The sequence below is a fragment of the Rhineura floridana genome, chromosome 6 (assembly GCF_030035675.1).
Source record: "Rhineura floridana isolate rRhiFlo1 chromosome 6, rRhiFlo1.hap2, whole genome shotgun sequence".
Classification (NCBI taxonomy): domain Eukaryota; kingdom Metazoa; phylum Chordata; class Lepidosauria; order Squamata; family Rhineuridae; genus Rhineura; species Rhineura floridana.
In genome coordinates this window covers 115,156,455-115,178,997 of record NC_084485.1, presented here as the reverse complement: position 1 = coordinate 115,178,997, position 22,543 = coordinate 115,156,455, and the positions used below count along the sequence as shown (strand labels likewise).

The following is a 22,543-nucleotide window of genomic DNA, read 5'->3' as shown; positions in this document are numbered from 1 at the left end:
ATGTGGTCTGCAATCAGATCTTCCTTCCCACTAAAACAAGTGACTGGTGTAATTGCCTGTATTCCAGTTTGGTCCTGCATTCATTTCAGCCTCACTGCCCAAGAGATGGTCTGTGCAATTGCTGATTGTCCGATATGGTTGCTACCCAAATGCACAACTGTGTTTGCACTAATATGTGGCAATCCTATCTGGTGTCCCTTGTCTAAATCAATGCTGCATCCACCGTTATTTGCCAGACAACAGGATGCCACCAGATGGCCAAACCAACTACAACCTGTCACTCTGTTATTACAACCCTATGGAAAACCCTCTTCATGCCTCCCCCATTTCCCCGGCTTCTGGTACAGGTTACGAACCTCATTGCTGGAAGGGTGGCTTAATGTCCATGAAACTTCTAAAACATGCAGAGTGCCAAAGTCATCAGATACTGCTAAGAAGTGTTGCTTTGCTGTAAGAGAAGGTAGAATATGCAGAAGGAATAGTAAAAACAGAATTTTTGGGTTCGGTATTTGTGGCAGACAGCAAATGGGCCACAAATTTGGGGGCTCATTCTTGCATGTTCTTCTCAGTCTTGTGGTACCAAAAACCTGCCAGTTACAAAAACCAGGTAAACCCATGGAGTAGCATTTTCTCTATTGCTGTCGTTCTGTGTGTCCTGTTTTGCTCCTTCCCAAAACTTATTAAACTGGAATCCCAAATACCATTAGCCTATTTGTTCTGTTAGGCACTAGACAACCAAGGCAAGAGCAAATATTCATTGTGCATACAGATTGTAAGTAAATATTATAATAAAAGGTTATGTCTGAATGAGTTATATCTAATATCAGGAGGGCTAACTCGTAAACATGTGACCGTAGAGCTACTTACATGCCATATAAATCTGTGCAACTGAGCCCTCTTTTAAAAAGTAGAAATCCACTTGAGGAGGGAGGAATTGAGGGCTAATAAATGGGGGAGGGGCAGTGCTCCTCCCTTTCTATGCCTGCCACTTTGCCACTCTAAATTGCTCTCACACGTCTTCTTTTCCCCACTCCCCACCATGGGGTTTCAGGAAAGGATGTGTCCTAGAACACCTGCTTGGAATGGCTCCTGAAGCAGCCTTTCATTTATTTATTATTTTATGGCATCAGTCAGGGCTCTGTTGCATGTATCTGTGAGTAATGTGTTGTTAGCTCAAGACCTATTTTGAAATATCTATACCACTTTTAGGTGTTGAAGAAAGAGAGCAATGCTTAGACCAGGAGACTTGAGTTTTGTGCTAAATTTGGCTGCTGGCTGCCACTTTCCCTTCCCTTCCCATCTTATAACTATCTATACATTTCACACACGTTGATATTTTTATCTGAGTTGCCTTGATCTTTTTTTTACATTGTCTTGCAACCTGGTGGACTCATTGCAAAGTTACATTCAAAGAAAGAAAATAAGAATACAGTACACTGACATACAAGAGTAAATCCAGGGTTTGATGCAAGTAATCAGTGCAATACAGACATTTTGGGTCTGAGACGCTTCATGTGTTTTCTCCAATAGGTCCCAAATATCAATATTCCCATCTTCTCTTCCAATGAAGAAAACACCTGGTCTTGATAAGGACCAGTGTCCAACAGTATATCTCTTTGCTGCACAGCTTGACTCAAGGAGTGGTCCACTCTTCATTGAAAACACAAAAGCCAAAAGTGAAATAGATGCATCAATAAATATCAAAAGAAAATTCTTAATTTAACACCCATCTTCCTGTCTGTTGAGAACTCTTGCCATTTTCCCATCTCACTAAAATGGAGGAAAACTTTTTTACATTAAACCTTTATAGGGCAATCTAAAAAAGAGGAAGGCAGCATATTTTATGATGGCCTAAATTAAGCCAAAGTAAGTTACACCTATTCCAAACTCCTTTCAGGAGAGGGCTACTGCTGGCTGCGCTGGCCAAGCCTGGCAGAGGGAAAACAAGCCTTTTTGCCAGTGTAACTTCTGCTGGGTTTCTAGCTCTGGTGCCTGAGGTGAAAGGAGTTTGGAATAGGGGTACGTCGCCCTTGCCCTGTCACCCTTGCCCTTTTTTCAAGACTTACCCTGGCCTCAGCTAAGCTGGGATGGAGGGCTTTATATTGGTGTATTTCTGGCTGAATGGGATATGGGGGACTTCAGCGGGCTCAGCCTGAGATCCACCTATTCCAAGCCCTCCTCATGTCAGCGGATCTTGGATTTGGATTGCTCCCTCAATTGACTTCTAATCATTACACTGACAAAATTACGTTTTAATCATTATGTTGAAACAACTTACATTGAGCAACCAGTTACAATTCTGCTCTGAGTAATTTTTAGAATTTTGCAGTATCTGAGTACCTTACCTCCATTGTAGAATTTAGGAAGATTTAACAGAAACTTACAGTGGAATCCAGGTTGTTGCTGTTTTACTTCTTCGATTTCCCACAGAAACGATACATTCAGATTAAATGGGGGAGGGGAATTAGACCTGGCCATTTTGATGCTAATAATCTCATGTGGGCTATGAAAAACTTGCTTGCAGGAGGAACATCCATCCCACAATCAAAATCATCTGGAAGCCCTCTTTTTCTTTAACCACTTACTAGTCCATATGAGGATCTGTCCCCTCATCCCATTGACTGCCAAGTGTACTCAAGAGTCTTTGAGGAGGGACTGCATCAAAAGCTTTTTGAGAGGCCAAGTTTGCACTGGATCATCCCTATCCACATACCTGACACTCTCAAAGACCTCTAAAAGGTTAGTTAGAGATAGCTTTGCAGAACTCATTCTAGTTCCCCTTCTCCAGTTTTCCCAGAATAAGCATAAGAAAAGCACTGCTGGATCAGGCCAAAGACGGATCTAGTCAAACTTCCTGTTCAAACCATGGCCAATCCCATGCCTATGAAAAGCCCACAAGGACTTCAGTGCAACAGTGCATACTGCCTATGACAGTAGAGGGAGAACAATAAGCTAACCAGTTTAGCTCAGGGAGAAGTCACATTGTTGACAAAATTGCTATTCAACTTTCTCCTAAACATCATGATCGATTTAAATTTTTTTAGCCATGGCTATAAAGCTTCTGTTGCTGAATGTATTCTTTCTCTATTTTATACAGAGTGACATGTTTATTGTACTTTGTTGTTTTACTGGTTTGTTGTTACAATTACTAGAAATCTCAGTAAAACACTATTCACAAAAAAATTAGCTGTGGCAGGGAAACAATTCTTTTAAAAACTCAGATCATTTAAACAGCAGCAGATTATCCCCCTTTATGCTCCCTTTAGGTACCATATATTGCATCAACTCTCTTATTTCCTTTAGCATGCCTTGTATCATAGGAAGACAACATGATTCAAACAGGTGCAAGAAAAAAGGTTTTGCTGCAAAAATATCCAAAATGTATCAAGCTATAACAGGTCTTGATCAGAGAATGCTGACTTGTTTAAAAATCTTCCATTATATTCACTCAAAGGAGCCATATAAATTTCTGGAGGAAGCTTCTATTGAAGAATATGAAGAGAAATAGTTAAACACATCAGTGGTCCCCTAATGAAGAGCTGTTCTTGCAGCTGAAAACATGTTCCTACCTGTTCCTTACACCTCTTTGAATAATCTTGTGCTTTATTTGGAATGTATTTGTGACTTCTTTCCTTAGGACTTCCAATTCCAGAGGAACATACCATGACACCTTCTTTCCATATTGCAAAATTCCAGCCTCCAACTGTGAGAATTATGTCTTTGAAAAATGGAGACCTCTGTACGGTATGGACAAGTCCATCGTGGATGGTATATGTGTCGGATGGCTTCTGACCTTATGAGAAAGAGAGGTACTCTGTTTTGTATGTGCATACATTTGTCTTTCATATTTTATCTGGTTCTTGCAAGACATTCAACTAGTCGGTAAGTTCCTACTCCAAGGCTTTTAGAGAGGTTCAGGATGAAGACAAGCCCTTCCCTCTCACCCAGAAAAGGGAAAGAACAGACTAGTCAGGGGAACTCGTAGGTAATCAGATTTGCATAAATTATGGATTTATAAATGTGAGCAAATTAAGGTGGTGGGTGGCTGGGGTCTTGCCAGCACTACATTTAGCAAAGTTTTTTAAAAAGTTATTTAAAAGGGGGGGAGAGGCAGAAAATCTGGGTCCTGCCAGCACAAAAGGTCCAGGACTCAGACCCCCTTGGCTACCCCCTCAGAATGCCACTGAATCTAGTATACCTCTAGTTCATTTTAATATTTACCTATATCTAATTGTTGAAAGATGCATTACTAATCCGTTCTAGTCTGAGCCCCACAGGACAATCAGAATACAACTGAGCATGCATTTAGAGTAATAACCTTTGACTACAGCTTCTAGTTGGTGAGGAGGAGAGGGCTTAACCATGACCCCAGGTTTGGACAACATGCTAAGCCAAACCCTGGCTTAGCTCAATGTAGTAAGGGAGTAAAAAAGACAGAGGGAGCAAATTCCCTGTGAGCTTTGGTTTGGGAGCCTGCACATTCACACAGTCCTGGTAAGCCACAGTTTGTCTTACCATGTTGTGCAAACCAGGCTTATGCTACTGAATCCCTATTTGCCCATATTTTTCACCAGCTCTTCGTAACTTTCAGTGGGGGTCATAAGGATTTTAACACTGTTTAATTGCTAATAGTGTTCCAGGCATTATTCATCTCTCTTTCTTCCTTTCTTCATCACTCACACATCTCTAACTCCATACTTGCTATCTTTGTAAGCTCAGTTCAGTCAAGTAATATTTAACACTGGTTCAAGAACCTGTTGTGTTTTTACTGAACTGTGTTTCTCTTTGGGTATTAAAAAAAACTCTACCCAAGGCTCACAGCAATTCCTGTCCATGCACATAAAATTAAAACATACTAAGCAGTCTTCCTGAGTCACCATCTCTTTCCATCTTCCAGTCTGTATAAAGAACTTCGCCATCCTATAATGCCATAAAAATGAACAGCAGGAGATTAGGTGAAATATCAGTCACAGGTTTTTTAGCTGAGCTTTGATTTCTTTTGAAATGTATAAAAGTGCTTGCAAAATGTAAGTATTTTCCAGCATTATGTCCATATTTAGATCCACTTGGGCTGTAAGCTACAACATTGCAGAAAAAGAATGAATGGTTTAAAAGGCACTTTTAAAAATATATTTTATGATCTGATTTTTTAAAAAGTTTAGCCAATGAATGTTTGGCACAGACACTATGTTATGGACTGAGAGACAAAGCTAGACGAAGAAAGTGTTTATATATTCCTCTGTTCTGTTTCAAAATAGGGGAAAGGCGATACTGAGCAGAACTGCCAATTCAGAATAAGGCATAAAACCATCAGCTTTGTTTTGTAGACCGAATGAAACTCTACCTTCCCACTCCAGTTACAAATGTCTTTTCACTTGGGATATAGATCCTCAACAACTCATAGACTTTTTAAACCGATGGCTTTTTTAATTCTGCTTTTGCAAAGTCAAATTCTCTAAACCTTACTTTTGCATCATTTTACTGTTTATAGTGCTTTACATGAGCACATCTAAAGCAACATGAGCAAAGAGGTCCAGTCCCCAAATGCTTACAGTCTACTCTAAACATAGGCTGGGGAGTGGTCTATACAGCCATCAGGGCAGGCTTTTGGGGCAGAAGTCTAGGGTCCCACTCAGCAGAATAGGCTGGAAGGCCCCCAAATGCAACAGGGCTCACCTACCACATTTTGAAGGAATACATCTAAAGATAGAAGCCTGCATAAGACCATTAAATCCAGAGTCTAACTGCAGTGGGGAGGTAGAGAAAAGGGTAGTGAGGGATGAATGCAACTGACATTACCTAAACTTTAGCTTCACTTACAGCACAATCCTAGGCATATTTACTTGGAAGTTTGATCCATTGAGCTCAATGAGGCTTACTTTCAGTTAAGCATGCACAGGGCCAAAAGATTTGTGGAAGAGGTGGGTTTTGAAGGGAAGGAGAGAGAGACAGAGAGAGAGAGAGAAAGAGCTGACACATCCATTTGTTAATGTGTACATATTATTCCATACTAATTCTTTGTATTACGATCATGAGAGTATAGGGACTGCCCTAGCTTAGACACGTTTCTGCTAGGCAATTTTATTGTTAGAAGGGCCTTTGAACCTGGAGGATGGGATGCTGATGTGGAAAAACAGAAGGGCTTTAAATGTGAAAGCTCACATAAAGAATGTGCACTATGATTTCTACTGTGCAACTGGTGCCCCAGTTAGGTTTGGTTAGTTTATAATTTAGAGTCCAAGTGTTCATGTGACGGAGAAACTCCTGCTGGTATCGTCGTGATATATAATATCTATAATTTATAAATTGACCCCAAGTTTGCTGTGACAACATGCTACATTTGTCAGATCCCAGAAAAAAGAAAAAGTGCCCCCAAGGGGCAATCTGACACCTCTTGTCTTTTCCAACACAGCACAGTCCTGATGAAGTCACCGATTAAGTGCCCATCCAAGTGACAGCTAAAAGAAAAATATCTGTCCTGATATTTTATTATTTTCCTACCTCATTTACCTTTAGCAAAACACCTGAAGAGCTGACTTTAACACTAACATCTACATAGGCTCCCAAATCTGTAAGCGACTCTAGGACCCAGATCTTACTGGCTGATTACCAAAACAAAATTCTGCTTACAAAAGTGTCCTTTTTGAAAAGTTATGCTTCCCTCTGTGTGTGTGTCTGTGTCTCTCTGTGTGTGTATCTCTGCATGTGTGTGTGTGTGTGTGTGTGTGTATATGAGACAGAGAGACATGGGGGACTTCTGTCTATTATAGTTATGATCCAGATGTAAGTGGATGTCGATTTATAGTAATTTTCAAAGGTCCATCTAGCTCAACAAACTTCCAACATTGCAGACCCAATTAGAGAAGTTAGAATTATTGTTACTTTTTGGTGTCTTTGCTAAATTGTCTGTATTTGTTATGCCTTTTCTCTGTGCTTACCTACATTTTGGGATTTGAATGCTCTAACCTGGTGTCATTGTATAAGCTCAAAACAACCCCGATCACCTTAGATGCTCAAGTAACATTACTGGCATAGAGAAGAGACATGATATGACATTTCACACATGCAGTGGCAGCATTCAGACATCAGACTGACAGTTTCTCAATTTGCAAGTATAAGTTCACATATATTTACTATCTCTTATTGCTCCTGTTGTAAAATATAATTGTACACTCAAAAATTGTACACTTACTTCAGTCCCAACAAAAAAGTTGGTGGTGATATTTTCTAGCAGCTTAAGAGGTTTCATTGACGTGCTCTGTATCTGGCTATATGGCAGCTTTTCTATAGGTGCCTCTGGTTTGATTTGGGGTTGTGTTTTGTCTTTAAAAGGATTTGGATACAATTACTATACAAATAGTACACACAGAACCTATATAAACTAAGTATCTTTGCTTAAACATTAAAGTAGTTTAACAAGTGGGGATGGGAAAAGACCTTTTTTAATTGTATGTGTTGGCCTTTAATAAATTCAGTGACAACATGAACTTTGAACAGTGACAATTTGAACTTAAGCAACTATACATGTACAGATGTGTGAGTACATAAGTGTAGAATACATAATATATAAGAAACAAATAACTTCTCCAAATAATTCAGATAATAATTGATGAGATCTCCAGGATTATATCTCGTTTCATGCTTTTTCAAAATTAAATTGGATCAATTTGTATTCTGCACATATATATTTGCATAGCTTTACAAACTTGTTTATGCTCAAATAATAATATTTTATATCATTTCATTGTCACCTGAGTTCCTGCAACTTCATATTTTTGTTAGTTATATATGGGGTCTCCCCTCCTCTGTTTTTTGGCTAATCAACTTTCCATTTTGTCCTGTGCTGTGCAAACAGGAAGCGTCCACATTCCTGCTACTCACTCTACTACCATTTAGCATGTATTTTGCATCCAAAGTCTCCCAAGTACAGCAATTGTTCTCATTAATGAATGACTTTCATCCACTATCTTTAAGCTTACATGGGGCCGGGAGAGGTGAAAGCCTCATGGCAACCTATGGAAAATCCTCATTCCAGAATTTTAATTGTCCTGCAATTTACTAATTAGATACAAGGAGCATAGTGAGCCTGCTGACAATTCTCTATTAGAAACTCCTAGCTCTTTCAATTATTATCTTTTCCAGCATTTCACATGAAAGAAGTCCATGGCAATTACACCAGTTTGGGTTATAGTGTGTAGATGTGCCCCACAGGAAGCTTGTAGGGCATTTAATGAATGTGCTCTCTCCCCTCTGAGAGTAGGCTTAATGAGTGAGCACACACATTTATATAGATTTAAGGTTGTATCCAGGGGTATGCAAGTAGAATGCCTGTCCCCAGGCAACCCACTGTACACCCCCAACCCCCATCTCCAGAGGATTGGAGGTAGCACTGAACAGTGTGGACTGTGTCATACCAGGAAGGGGAGGTGCCATCTTATATTATGTAAAAAATATTATTACCTTGAATTTTGGTATGATAATGCTCTTCTCTGAAGCTAAGTTTTGTTGGACTGTACTCTGCACCTGTATCTGTCTTGGGCAGGTTTACCTGTTTAAACAAAGAACATTTGGCCATATAATTCATGAAAAACTTGGACTATGTGGTGACATCACTTTCAGGTGTGACCAGACAGGCAGTTTACACATTTCATGGTATTGAAACATGAGGCCAGAAGTGTTATTTATGCTACACCAGCCTTCACCAACCTGGTGCCTCCAGATGATTCGGACTACAGCTCCCATCAGTCCTGTGGGGCTGTGAAAGTTATAGACCAAAATGTCTGGACAGCACCAGTTGGTGGAGTCTGTGTGACTCAGACCTCCTAAAAATATGTTGGCTGCATTTGCATGGTTTGGTGCTATATGAACAAACCTGATTGAGCTTGAGCGAAGTGTCTGGTTCACCTTCCCCTCTCCTCTGCTTACATGGCTGAGAGGAGGATTTCAGCAGAGTTTAGTTTCACTTTTACTGAATCCTGTGTTAATGTTACAAACATAATCAAGGCTTTGTTTTAAACAAGGATCCCTGGTATCAGTAACCCCTAATTTTGGGAATCAGTAAAAGTGAAGCTAACTTTGCCAAAGTCCTGCTTGCAGCCACATGTGGAGGAAGACAGAGGAAGAAGATGCAAGATCAATGCTTTGTTTGGGTTTGTCCTGGCTCTGCCACATGGTGCTATGAGCCATAGCTTGGCATTACATACCAATGTGACCATTATTTGGATTGCAAATAGAGGATGCCATGCAGCTGAAGCTGAATCGAGCTGAAGCTGTATGCTTTTAAACCTTGTGCATTTCAGCTGGAAGCATGTGCATGTGCTTAATTAAATCTCCCACTAAAATTAAAGGTGCTTGCCTTTGGATAGATCATGTCCATAATATTCACTTGACTATTGCTGCTGCTGTTGTTTTAGTGCCCATATTTGATTTATTCTTAATTACTTACTTGTTAAGATATGTTTTAAAATAACGTGAAGACAAAAACTCTCTGCTCCTCCAGTAGATGCTACTGGATTATCTAAGATTAGTGGTGGTATGCTTCACAGTGACTTATTCTTTTAATTCTGCATGAAATAGGCTAATATTGTTCTAAGTTGTATCCAACTAAATTTTACTCAGAGTAGACCCAATTAAATGTGTGATTTCAATAGGTCTGCTCTCAGTAAGACTAACACTGGATACGATCCATAGGTAAGAGGAAGCCCACATTGCTTTCCCATTCTTGCCACCGTTGGAAAAGATGGACAGGACAAGTGGCTCCATGCTCAGCTTCAGTTTAATACCAAGAGAAGCCCTTGTCCCTCTAACAGCTTCAGTTCCAAGGTGGTAACAATAGAAAGAATAATTATCTGTCTCACAAGGTTGTTTATGTAGGATACTTTAGATACTAAAAAGTTCTGGAAATACATCACCATCAATACTCCTATTTTTGTTGTCTCATTTCCAAAAGATGGCAGCAGTGGCTAATACATTTAGCAGCATTGCTGTTCCTATATCTTCATCTCAGGAACACCTGAACACCTGAAAACTATATGGTCAGCAAAGAGAGATCAAGGTCTTTCAGCAGAGTGGCAGAAAGAAGAGGCATATGTTACTGGCCCCATCCCTTCTGTACAGTGACACTATTTGTGGTGTTGATCTTGGATAATAAAACAGATGGCCAAGTAGATCTTTATTCTGTTAATGAAACAGCTGCAGTTGTACATAACTGTGTGTCAGACTGAAGGGAAAGGTTATCTCTCAAGTGGCAGTGATAAGAAGATGAACAAAGATTTTTGGGTGGGTGGAGGGTCATATTGCAAACAGGTCATTGGTAACAGGTTTTTTCCTTTTTTGACTTACTGAATTTTGCCCAGAATGAGTAAATTCAGATTAAATGGCGAAAAAATACAGGCTGGCATTTCAATGCCAAAACCTCAGGATAAGGGAGACAAGTGCCAAAATAGGCACTGCTGTTGGAGTTGATGGCAGTAATTTCTTAGGTGCAAGCAGGGTCTCCAGCACATGTGACAGCTGGGGCTCAGCTTTGAGCTCCGTTCCTGGTTCTTTTGAGTGGAATAATTTATACACACAATTTTAATTCATTCTTTTCTGAAATACTGATAATTCAGAGAGAAGCCTCACTGCCTTGAGGAAATGAAAGGTACATTGGCGATATTAAAAATAAAACTAAGAATTATGCTGTAGTAATGTCATCATCATCATCAATACACTTGATGGCTCTCCTAAATTCACAGTACCATACCTTAATGAGAGGCCTCCAGGAGAGATCCAGGTGTTTGAAGGTAACAGGCACATCAGGTGGAACTGCAACAATCTTTTCCTCCTTTTTTTTCTCATTCGAAGGCTGGATAGTAGGCCTGTGGGCTCGAAGATCCCAAAAATAAATTGTGCTATGGAGGAACAATGATAGAATAGTTAGGTTCTATGGCTAGCCTGCTACAACCCCCTTCAGCAAGATAGATTTGGCTGTGTCTAAACATTCCTAATAAGATGAGAAGATGCAACAGGAAAATATAATCCGTCCCTCATGGTGTCCTACGGTCATATCAATTAAAAAACGCTACAAATAAAGAGCCTGGGGAATAAAGATGGGCCTATAGGATGTCTGTAAGAAACATGTTTCATAAAACACAGTCATGGTGTATGTGAACTGTGCCATTTATTCCTCAAAGAAGAAAACAAGGAAAAATCCTAAATCTACTGTAAGGGGTGTGGGGAATCAACTCTTACTCTCATCAAGCCCTGAACAACTTGTGATCCATTCTTCAAGCCAAATACAGCCTGTGAGGTACTGGATAATCCTCTTGTTTCAGCAGTTTCAGGCAGGCAGTAAAAACAGAAGGTCTATCCAGCCCGATGGTATGCTATACATGAAAGGCAGGCTTTGGTTGTCTTGGGGCTATGTGTGCGTCTCAAATTCTAATCTTGAGCATGCGGGACAAGGTGATGTCAGTCTGTTTCTGAAACCTTTTCTGTTTAGTTGTCTGTTCTAAATGCTGGTGGAAGGGAGAAGCTTCCCTGCTATCGTCTCCCTTGCCAAAATTCTGAATAAGACGACTCACATCCAGACATTCCAGGGAATGTGTGAACTGACTTGCAGTGGAGTTGTTGGAGAATATTTATGTGCAAATGCTCAGGCTAAAATAAGCTACTTATTTTTAAAAGGTGGTGCAAGGCTCCATATAGCTCACCTTGCAAGGTAGCATTTTTGAACAGCTTAATTGGTAGCTCAGGGCATCAGGATAACCATCTCTCACCCCATTTGGATTTGAATAAGTAGTTAGTACATGAAACAATAGAAAGAAAAAGAATGGAGGAACCCTGAAGAAACAGTGAAGACTGTAATTGTGGTTCAGATGTCACAGTCCTTTTGGAGATGTCACACTCTATTTGAAAGGAGCTCTTGAACCACAGTTTCCTGGTTATGACATCACAGAAAACTGTGATTTAGGAAATCAGGATATTATTGCCAAAGCAAGGCACATAAGGGAAGGAATGAAAGGGAGGGGCATGGAGAGCATGCAGGCACACAGCTCATTCCTGGCCTGATAAACCATGGTTTAAGAATCAAGAGATTGTGACATCTAAACTGGGCTTTGCACAATAACCTTTTAAAAAATACTACCAGTCTGGTGAGCAGGTGACAAGCTGTACACAAACTCCAGCTCTGTTTTCAAAAACAGTGCCCATTCTGTTGACCTTAGAAAGAGCAAATGAAACAACATTTAGTGTTAGGAGCAAGAACATAAAATGCAACACTTACAAATAGAGAAGCACTCTGATGTAGGCATGCTCTACAGCAGGGATGGGGAATGTGTGGTTCTCCAGATGTTGGACTACAACTCCCATTGTACCTGACCATGGGGACATGCTGGCTGTGGCTGACAGGAATTAAGGGTACAACAACATTTAGAGTACCACATGTTCCACAGTGTCTGCACCTACAATGTCCTGTTAATGCAAAGACCACGCCTGACCCCTCATGTTTTGTGGGGTACAATGGGAGATTTCAAGCAAAGTTTCTTTTGATTTTGCTTGCAAAACTTCAGTGATGAATTCTTTCTAGCTAAGGAGTTTTATGCTGCCTACCTGGGAGTACGCCCACTTAATGTAATGGGACTTACTTCTGAGTAGCCACAGCACGTATAGGCTTGCACTGCTAGGGAGAAAAAAGGAGCATGTAACATGTTAACAACACAATTCTAACCAGGTCTACTCAGAATTAAGTCTCATGTGAAGTGGCCATCTAAAATCACATGGATAATTAAGATTCAGCTTAATATGCATTGTTTGTTTAGTGTGGTGCAGATCATTGTTCCTGTATTGGCCTCAGATAGTAAAACACATGTAACAGGTAAGACATTATTTATATTTTTTGCACTTGTGTACAAATATGAAATACTAATAATTGACTCTTACCTCCAAAAGCTCTGGCAACCACTGTATATCTGTTATTACCGATTTATGGCCATATTCAATGGAAGAGACTGCACAATATCTCACCAAGTGTGGCTCCTTCCCAATTTGTTGCTCCAGCATAAAACTTGGCTAAAATTGAACATGATCCTTTAGTCTTTAAGAACAAAGTAGTTATCACTTTGAAAAATCAGCAGTACACTCTATTTTGTAAATGTAGAGCCCTTTCTATATTTACAAATTACAAAGAAAACATTGTTTTTGTTGAATGTTCTTGTTGTTGTTCTTGTTGCATTGTTCTTGTTGCTTGTATTTTTTCTGTATATTTTTTACTGGTTATTTCTTATGTAATTTCTTTCTCTTTTTTTGTAATATATTTTAATATGTTGTTCACCACTTTGGGGGCCTTTTGGCCAAAAAGTGGTATATAAATAAACTATAAACTACACTAAACTAAACTTTCCTGAAGCTCACAAAGACCAAAGAAGTCTGGTGTATGTGCACAGTAAAAAAAAAGGCAAGTACAGCTCTTACACTTTACAGCAGGTGTGGGAACCTTTGGCCCTTCAGATATTGCTGAACTACAACTCCCATCCGCCTCAGCAAGCATGGCCAAGGGCCAGGGATTATGAGAGCTGTAGTTCAGCAGCATCCAGAGGGCCAAAGGTGTCCCATGTCTGCTTTACAGGAACACATATAAATAAGTACCAACTAATTTCCATATATTTCCCTTCATTTGCAACTTTTACCAGACCCAGATCTTTCTGTTTTTTTTAATGTTTTCCTTATGGCGGATGCTTTTGGTACCCACTTTCCATTTTATAGTGAATCTCTCTGGGCACATCCAGGACAAAATAATTGCCAAAAATTTTTTTTTTTCAATAATTTTTATTCAGATTTTCATAAAACATACAAGACAAAATCATAAAACATTCAAAGACAAAAAACAAAATCAAAAATAGTTAAACAAAAAGAAAAAAAGAAAAAAAAACAAAAATAAAAAATAAAGAGTAAAATATTGACTTCCCATTTGTCAAAGATCAAATCAGTTATAAGTCTATAATATATAGCAATCCTGTCTCTTAAGTCATATTATAAAATCACTTTCCTCCAGTAGTTATCTTACTTAATCATCAAATCTCATAAACATTACTTTATTCTTTCCACAAAAAGTCAAAGAGAGGTTTCAATTCTTTAAGAAATATATCTATCAATTTTTTTTTTCCAGATAAGCATATCGATTAATCCATCTCATTACTAATTATGATAATCTTATTGTCATAACCATAGTCAAAATAAACATTTCAATTAATCCATCACATCAGAATCTGTTAGGTTCAGTAATTTCAGTAGCCATTGTTCTATTATCTCTATTAGTTCCATTTTCCATCTTCCATCTTCAGTAGTCTTGTTAAGTCCAGTAATTTCAATATCCAATCTTCCATTATCAGTATTCCATAATAATCTTGCTGTCAAAGCCATAGTCATATAGTAAGAGTCTGATGGGAATTACCTCTATCCCAAATATTTTCTTGCCATCCATTCTGAATAAGTTGCTGAAATACTGCTGTAAAATCATATCTCTGTTCTTTTTTTCAAAATACACTGAGTCATCTCTTAAAAGTTTTTCCATTGTCACATGGCTGCAGTTAATTCCATAGATTTTCTCTATATTGGGCTCCATCACATCATTCCAGTCCAGAAGATAATCCATGCCATTGATAACTTTATCTCTAGAATCTTCATTAATTTCTTCAGAGATAACATTGAGTTCCAAACAATAGATTTTATTTCTAAAGTCCATAGACTCCAAATCTTGTTCCTGTTCCACGTTTGTTCCAATCTCCGGGATCTCCTCTCTCACAGGGACCCCTATTCCAGTCTCCAGGGTCTCCTCTCTCACAGGGACCCCTGTTCCAATCTCCGGGGTCTCCTCTCTCACAGGGACCCCTTCCAGGGTCACCTCTCTCACAGGGACCCTTATATCTTTAATCTCCTGCTTCATTTTACTCAATTCAATTTTCGTTATCTCAATCTCATCCATTATTTTCTGAAACATAGTTATTTCCAGATTCTCAGCCACTTTCTTAATTGCCATTTTAAAAGAAAAATATAGGAAAACCACTTCTTATTTCAGCAACAATTGGGTTAATACTCCAAACTTGGTGACATCACAGTATAAACAGAGCAGACAGCCTTATCTCTCCAATAGTTAAGTAAACAAAATGCAGTTCCCAGGATCGAAACAATTAATGGCAATCGTCAAGAAACAGATTCGTCAAAATAAAATAGACCAAAAAGAGAGTAGTCTCAAAACAGTATAATATTTTTCAAAATAAAAATCTGGAATAGAAATCCCTCTTCTGTGTGTATCTTTAGAATGCAAATCCAGGACAGCTTTTTGCAACAAAAACAGAGATAAGCTATTAATTAGTGCGTAGCAGAGAGAAGTTACGGCTCCCCAGTGAGATGTCAAAAACCGATCAATCTGGCAAATCTCTTTTAAACAGCAACAATTTAAGTCAAGTAAAAGAAAAATATAGAAAGAAGGGTGCTTGCCTGTTAGTGCGTTCTCTCTTAGAAGATAAGATGAACGTTCGCTTTAACAGATAGAGCTTGCTGTTGAAAATCCGTCCCACCTTCGTCGGCTGGACCTCGTCCCATAAATTAATGAGATCTGGTCGTCCCAACAAAAATAGGCTTTGAGGTTAATCTCTTCGTTTCTCCCTACCCGGGAGAAGTTTAATCAGTCAAAAAAAAAAGAAAAAACTGACTGATATATCTGAATAAGCTTCTTTTGAGGCAGGAGCCCGTCTCAAAAGCAGGCACAGGCTAAGTCACCCTTCCCGGAAGTCAATAATTGCCAAAAATTCAGTAGTACAACCAGACCTATCTAGCTAGCCCATATTCTTGAACACAATCTAATAAAATAGTCAATAAAAAGTCAGTTCCCTCTGACTTGTACCTGTTGTGTTGGTGAATGTCTGGGTCTCCCTTTGTTTCTCAGTGTCAGCCAATAATTATCTATAGTTAGACTACCTTTCATTATTCATTTGTTTATCATGTTTTGCTAACTTTTGTGCTTTACATATACAATTATCAGGGTGATTTACAAAAATTAAAAGAACATCGAAAAGCAAGAAGATACATCAGCAAAATCATAAACACAGCAAGATAAAAGCAGCAGTAAAATTGCATTATAAAAACTCTTTGGATATTAAAAGCCCAGGAGAATTAAAATGTTCAGCTAGCACTGAAAATGTATTGCCTCGAAAGAATCCTTCAGCCAATTTGGCATAACAGGAAACCATGGTTTCCCATTATGTGAACGAGCCTACACAAACCTTTGGTTCACATCTTCCCTCCTTTTCTCTTATGCGGAGATTGTGGGATTGGAAATTTTCACTTTGGCCTTATTGCTCATGATAAGCCAAACCTTTTTGCTGCTGCACTGCATGGAGCTAAGCCAAAGTTTGGGTTAGAATGTCAACAGAACCTGGGCTCAAAGTTAAGCTAGCCATGAACTGTAACCAAGAAGTTACAGCTTGTGGTGAGTGTGGAAAGAATTTAACCATGAGCCTAGATTCAGATGACACACAGACCCAAACCATGGCTTAGCATGGTGCAGCAACAAAAAGGACCAAGGAGGAGTAACATGTCTGCAAACTCCTCTCTGGGAGCTCACATGCTTGTGTGTTCTAAGCCATGGCTTGGCTTAGTGTGATGTGCAAACCAGGCCTTTTGAACATACCACAGTTCCCTATTACACATTAACTTGGGGACCTGTGGTTTCTTAAAACTTTCATTGATTAGTATAAGCAAGGATGAAACAGTGGTTTCAGATTCTAGCTTGTTTCAAAGCCACAGTCTAAATGGTTTGAAAAGTGGAAGTGGAAGCTTCTGATCTCCTCCCATGCTCATCCAGGGTCGTTCAGGGAAGCACAAAACCATGTTTCTTTTTAAATCTGAAATGGTCCCTTTTAGATCCCTTGAAAGAATCATGACAGATTTTGAGTATTTCTGCATAAAACTATATATGTGTAATATGTATATTCTCAGGGCCTATTTGCACTAGTTATTTTGTTCCACATGGCAGAGAAGTACTTACTCAGTTACACCAGGAAGTGCATGCATAAAACAAATGTAATGTATGAAATGGGCAATCACTTTTTCTAGCTGTCACAAAACTGGCCATCGCTGATGGCTATAGCTTTGCATGCTTTGCAGAGGTGGCTTGCTAGGTGAGGCAGAGCCATAACACACCTTCCTGGCAGGTGGGTAACTGTTGCTTAATAGAAGAGAAAAGGGAGGGGAAAGACTGCAGCTTCATTCATGTGTAGAAGAAAATGTCTTCTGTGAAGCAGTTCTAAGTTGGCAGTAGTATACTGAAAACTTCATTGCATGGACATGTTAAAGTAGAATCTTAAAAAGTACTAACCATATTAACTGTGGTATTTTTGCTTCCTCCTGTACCTGACTTTGCATTTTGTAACCTCTCTTCATACTCTGAAATGTCCCACAGAACAACCTAGGATGAGGGGGTGGGGAACCAACACATTATGAGGTAAATCATTCTTTTTTAACTGAGGTGTTAATGTACCACATGACAGAGAGTGAAATAAGTTTGTACAGAATATACGAGGGCTAGCTGAGGCCACAGTTGAGGAATCTGTTTTCTTGTAATAGAAAGGGAAGGATTTTTTATATGTCTCCAGTACTGAGGAGTCCACATGAAAGCCTGGGGCTCCTGGTGTACTTTACATTTCTTAAAACCAATCCTTAATTACCCAAACAAGGGTGTGACGTAACAGTTGAAGATTGTATGAGTGGTGGCGGTGCTCCCTGAAGCAACCTGTTTGGAGGTTCTAGAGCAGGTGTGGAGAACATTTAGCCCTCCAGATGTTGCTGAACTACAACTCCTATCAGCCCCAAGAAGCATAGGCAATGGCCAGGGATGATGGGAGTTGTAGTGTAGTTCAGCACCATCTGGAATGCCAGATGTTCCTCACATGTATTCTACAGGCATCACCAAATTAACCTGTGCCAGCATGGGGCAAGGGAATGCCCCTTCTTATGTTTTCTTCCCCACTGTCAAAATTTAGATTATAAGCTCCCTGGGAACAGGAGCCAGTCTTATTTTGCTTATGAAACTCAACAAACCAGGCTTCCCAACCTGGTGCTCTCCAGATGTTTCTGATTCAAATGTCTATAAGTCCCAGCCAGCACACCCATTCCATCTAGGGCTGAGGGGAGCTGAAATTCAAAGTTGCATTGTTGTATTGTTTTTAATGGTGTGTTATGTTTTGGTGTTATACACTGCCCTGATATTTTTGATACGGTGGTACAGAAATACTTTTCATAAAAATGTAAATGCACTGCCTTCAAGTCGATTCCGACTTATGGCGACCCTATGAATAGGGTTTTCATGAGGCTGAGAGGCAGTGACTGGCCCAAGGTCACCCAGTGGGCTTCATGGCTATGTGGGGATTCGAACCCTGGTTAAACAGAAATAAATAAAACATCTGGGGGGTGCTAGGTTGTGGAAGGCTGCTGTGAAGCATCTGTATAAATAGCAGTAATCAAAATGAACTATTGTAGCTCCATTTCTTTGGACTGTTACTGTCATTGAGCCAAGCATTTTGTCCCAACTGGGGAGGAAGAAAATGATGGGAGTGAACAAGTATTAGACTAAGCATAAAGTATCCCATCTAGGCTCAGAGGGATGCGAGGAATGTCTCAGATCAACCCCACCCTATCTTCAAAAAGGAGGAGGAGGAGAATGCTAGAATCTGTCAGTTTGTGGGCAGGGCAGGGCAGGGCAGCCTGTGGTTAATAAGGGCAAGCCTCCTCATCGCTCCAGCTAGCAAATAAGTATTGCCTTCTCTGGCACATTGGTGCAAGGAGGCTTACATGGCTGGTGTGAGGGGTCTAACGATAATATATATATTGTGTGAAAACATATATTAGTCAAGGAAGCCTCCTTGCACCAATGGGTTAGAGAAGCCAATACTTCTATTTATGCTCCAAAACTCGTGATTAGTTAAGAACACACCCTGTCCATAGGTTTAGGATCTAAATAGAGATGGGTGCCAGTGGACAGTCTGAATATTGCCTGCTACTCTTCAGGTCATCAACTCAAGACCCATAGAGAGCTCAAGTTCTGAAGGACTGTGGCAACTGAAACCAGTCGGAACCCAGCCTAATCAGTGAGGCACAGAGAGGCTTGGGCTCCACGGCCTTCTAAGCCTGGCCAACCTTTTCTGAGCCAACAAGCAGCAAGGCCTCTTTGCAGAGCTTAAGACAGGGTGAGACATTGTGGCTGAGCATCCAACAGAAGGAGCCAATGTCAGGCTTAATATTAGTTAGCTCACCCTCCATAGAAGTCACATACTGCTGCTATAGGTGCTGTTTTAGCCACTTCTGGGGAGAGTCCTGTAATTCTACCTGATCACAGCAGTCACCTAGGTGAGGCTCCAGGCACTCATGTAGGCTATATTTACCAGAGTTATTATTTTGAGCAGGAGGTGCCAACATGGCACCCAGAGACATACATGCCCACAGGGGTCTTTCCTGGTGCCCACAGGATCCCCTTCCCCTGCTGAAATTATGCTTGAAAGAAGCATTCTATTGTAGCCAAAAGAGCAGGTTGGAGTGTGCGTCCGTGTAAAAACAGACACAACAGTTTCTCCAGTTTGCAAAGGTGCCCACAGGCCCAAAAGGTTGGTGACCCCTGATTTCAAGGTTCAGGTGGACTACAGAATGGCCAGACCTTGTAGTGAATATGTTCCTAGGCCTTAGCCCTTGCTGGTCCCCTGAACATCTACAGAATTGCTGGAGACAATTTATTCTACAATGTAGATATAAAAAAGGTATGTTGTGAATGTAAACACATAGCTGAATGTTGGCTCTTTAAAAAAAAGGAATATGCAGATCCTAACCTGTCCATTCATACAGCCTCCTGCAATGATGTTGGGATTGCTTGGAGAGAACTGAAAGCAGTAGATGTCTTCAGGGCACTCCAGCATCAGCTAGAAAATATAATTATCCAGATGGGGAGAGAGGAACATATCAGATCTGAATAGTCTTATGCTGAAATGATTCCTTTTGTTCTTTAAACATCTCAGAAACATCCAAGTCCTCTTTTAGCTACCTGGGGATGAATAGGGTCTGCAAAACTCCAAAATAGAATTGGTGCTTTCCACAAGAGTAATCGACCAGATTGTTGCACTCGGTCCTCATAAGAGAGTCGCTCTGTTACTGCCACTGCAATAATCCCTGATTGAAGACAAATGCCATTTCATTATTTACAATGGGAAAGATATGCACTGATCGGAAATGAAGCAGTATGACCACCCCAAAACTTTAGCAGGCACAAACAATATTGAAGGTAGGATTGCATGTGGCCACCCCAAGAACATAATGAACACAAATCATCGTGAATGTGCAATAAAAAGGATGCCTGGAGGGACCCCAAGTGGGACCAGAAACAAAATGTTGAAGAGTGGAGTGCTCCAGCTCAGTGTGTTCCAGCCAGGCATCCTTGCCCTCTTCCAGAATATTACATCCCATTTCCCCTCCCAGGTTCACGCCCCCCACAATACAACACATTCTATGTCCACTGAGCATGCTCAGTGAGCTGTTTGGGCTGGTTTTTTGTTTTGCTTTGTTCCCTTAGGTTGGTTTTCCCAAAGAGTGTTTGTACTTCTTCAAACCTTGGGGATTTCTCCAAGGATGGTGATATCTTCCTCATTTCTCGGTGGGCCAGTTTTGGCTAAATCATGTAGGCACTTATGAGTTCGCTATTAGAGGGTGAGATGATTTTATAAACCTCTATCATATATTGCCACTTAGTTGTCTTTTCTCTAATCTGAAAGCACCAAATGTTTTAGCCTTTCTTCACAGGGAAAGTGGTCCATCAAGGCAGAATGAGCCATCACAGCTTTGTTACACATAGCTGCTGCAATGTAGCTTGCAGCGTAAGGTGTAGCTTGTCCCTTAGAGATAATGGAAATGAAGCAGAAGGACCCTGCAATAGTAACACTCATATTTCACTTTCATTTCTGTTACAACTTGCCTAGGAGTGAGGTAATCCAGGCCATTTAATATAATCTGCTAGAACAGGGATTGTCAATGTGGTGCTCTCCAGCTGTTGTTGGACCCATCTTCCCTGAACATTGGCTATGCTGGCTGGGGCTGATGGCAATTGGAGTCCAACAGCAGCTGGCGGACATCACATCAGCTACTCCTGAGCTAGAGTATTACAAAAATGTTGGTCATCACATTTTCCTTTCATGACACATAGGTTTTCAAGAGAAAGGCCAGTGAATTGGCATCGTGGCTAATCTTTAAAGGTTTCAGGACATCCCTCAAAACTTCTCTACCCTTAAACTTGAACATTCTGTAAACTTTACCATAAATGGTTGGGTGCCAGCAAATGCAGCTAACAGTTCTGTCCTTGAGATAATGCAGGTCTGTAAATGACTGGTACTCCTTAAGGGAAACATCTGACTTGCCCGCAAAGCCACCTTCATCTTCTGCAAGGGCTTTCCAGTCGTCAAAAAAGGCATTCATGATTTCATTTTGCTGCAGCGCTAGTTCAACTCTGTGAATGGGAGATTTTTTTTTGAAAAAAAGATGCTGCTTCTTAAATCATAGTGTACTATAAATACATTATTTCTAAATGGATGCACCTTTCATTTTAAAAGCCATACCACTAAATCAGTATGTGCTGTGGCTTTTGTTTTTGATACTCAGTCAAGATCTGTTACATAGATCTTAGGCATACATTTGGGAAGAATGGGTTTTCTACATGATACCCAGTCCTGTTTAAGATTATGGAGATTAAAAATATGGAGAACCACTTTATGGAGTGGCCATGTGTCCTACTTTACTGAGGACAATCCTGTATTTGTAGGTCTGTCCAGTCCAAGTCTGTTTAAAGATAAAGAACCCTAAATGGAGAGCAGGGGACTCAAGTTGCCCATCAACAGTTAGCACCTGGACAACTGACTGAGCAGGGACATAGATCAGCTGGTCAGTCTTCCCTGCTGTGGCAAGAGACATTATTTAAATTACAGCAATTCTTCATACATTAGCATATATATATGTGCAAATTTTATGCAGCTCTCCATCCTGTTTGCTGCCCTGGCCTCCTACTGGGAGAAAGGGTGGGATATAAATTAAATAAATAAATAAACAAACAAATAAATAATATCCTCGTTTGTCCTCTTTTTGTGCAATGTGTAAGTGCTCACCTTACTGCCTTATCATAATCTTGCTAATTAAAAAAAAAGGCGCTGAGACTTAAGACTTCCTCAGCTCTGGAAGGGCCTTAGCTCAGTGATAGAGCATCTGCTTTACATGCAGAAGGTCCCAGGTTCAATCCCCTGTATCTCCAGGTAGGACTGGCAGAGAACCCAGTCTGGAACCCAGGAGAAACACTCCCAGTTAGCGTAGACAACATTGAGATAGATGGGCCAATGTCATACACTGACAGCTTCATATGTTCCTTATCCCAAATGAGGGATCTGGGTCTGATTATCCAGAAATGAAGGAATGACACTCTACACAGGCACACAGGCACTCTTTTGCATTAATACTTCACGTTTGAGAGTCTAGGCTTGCC

General features: G+C 40.2%; 1 protein-coding gene across 5 annotated transcripts in view; it reads right to left on the bottom strand.

The window, feature by feature from the left end:
• The window catches only part of DNAI3 (dynein axonemal intermediate chain 3), a 63,758-nt gene that overhangs the window by 4,603 nt on the left and 36,612 nt on the right, over positions 1-22,543 (bottom strand). For 4 of the 5 annotated variants that reach the window (XM_061633520.1, XM_061633521.1, XM_061633522.1 and 1 more), the window contains 13 exons: positions 21,330-21,520; positions 20,069-20,193; positions 19,857-19,946; positions 17,357-17,446; positions 12,922-13,050; positions 12,128-12,201; positions 10,745-10,892; positions 8,461-8,548; positions 7,193-7,323; positions 4,857-4,920; positions 3,663-3,793; positions 1,446-1,650; positions 357-448 (listed from right to left, as the gene is read on the bottom strand). In XM_061633520.1, coding sequence (XP_061489504.1) covers positions 357-448; positions 1,446-1,650; positions 3,663-3,793; positions 4,857-4,920; positions 7,193-7,323; positions 8,461-8,548; positions 10,745-10,892; positions 12,128-12,201; positions 12,922-13,050; positions 17,357-17,446; positions 19,857-19,946; positions 20,069-20,193; positions 21,330-21,520 — 1,558 coding nt within the window. The remainder of the gene's footprint in view (positions 1-356; positions 449-1,445; positions 1,651-3,662; positions 3,794-4,856; positions 4,921-7,192; positions 7,324-8,460; positions 8,549-10,744; positions 10,893-12,127; positions 12,202-12,921; positions 13,051-17,356; positions 17,447-19,856; positions 19,947-20,068; positions 20,194-21,329; positions 21,521-22,543) is intronic. The other variant, XM_061633525.1, reaches the window with a different exon arrangement.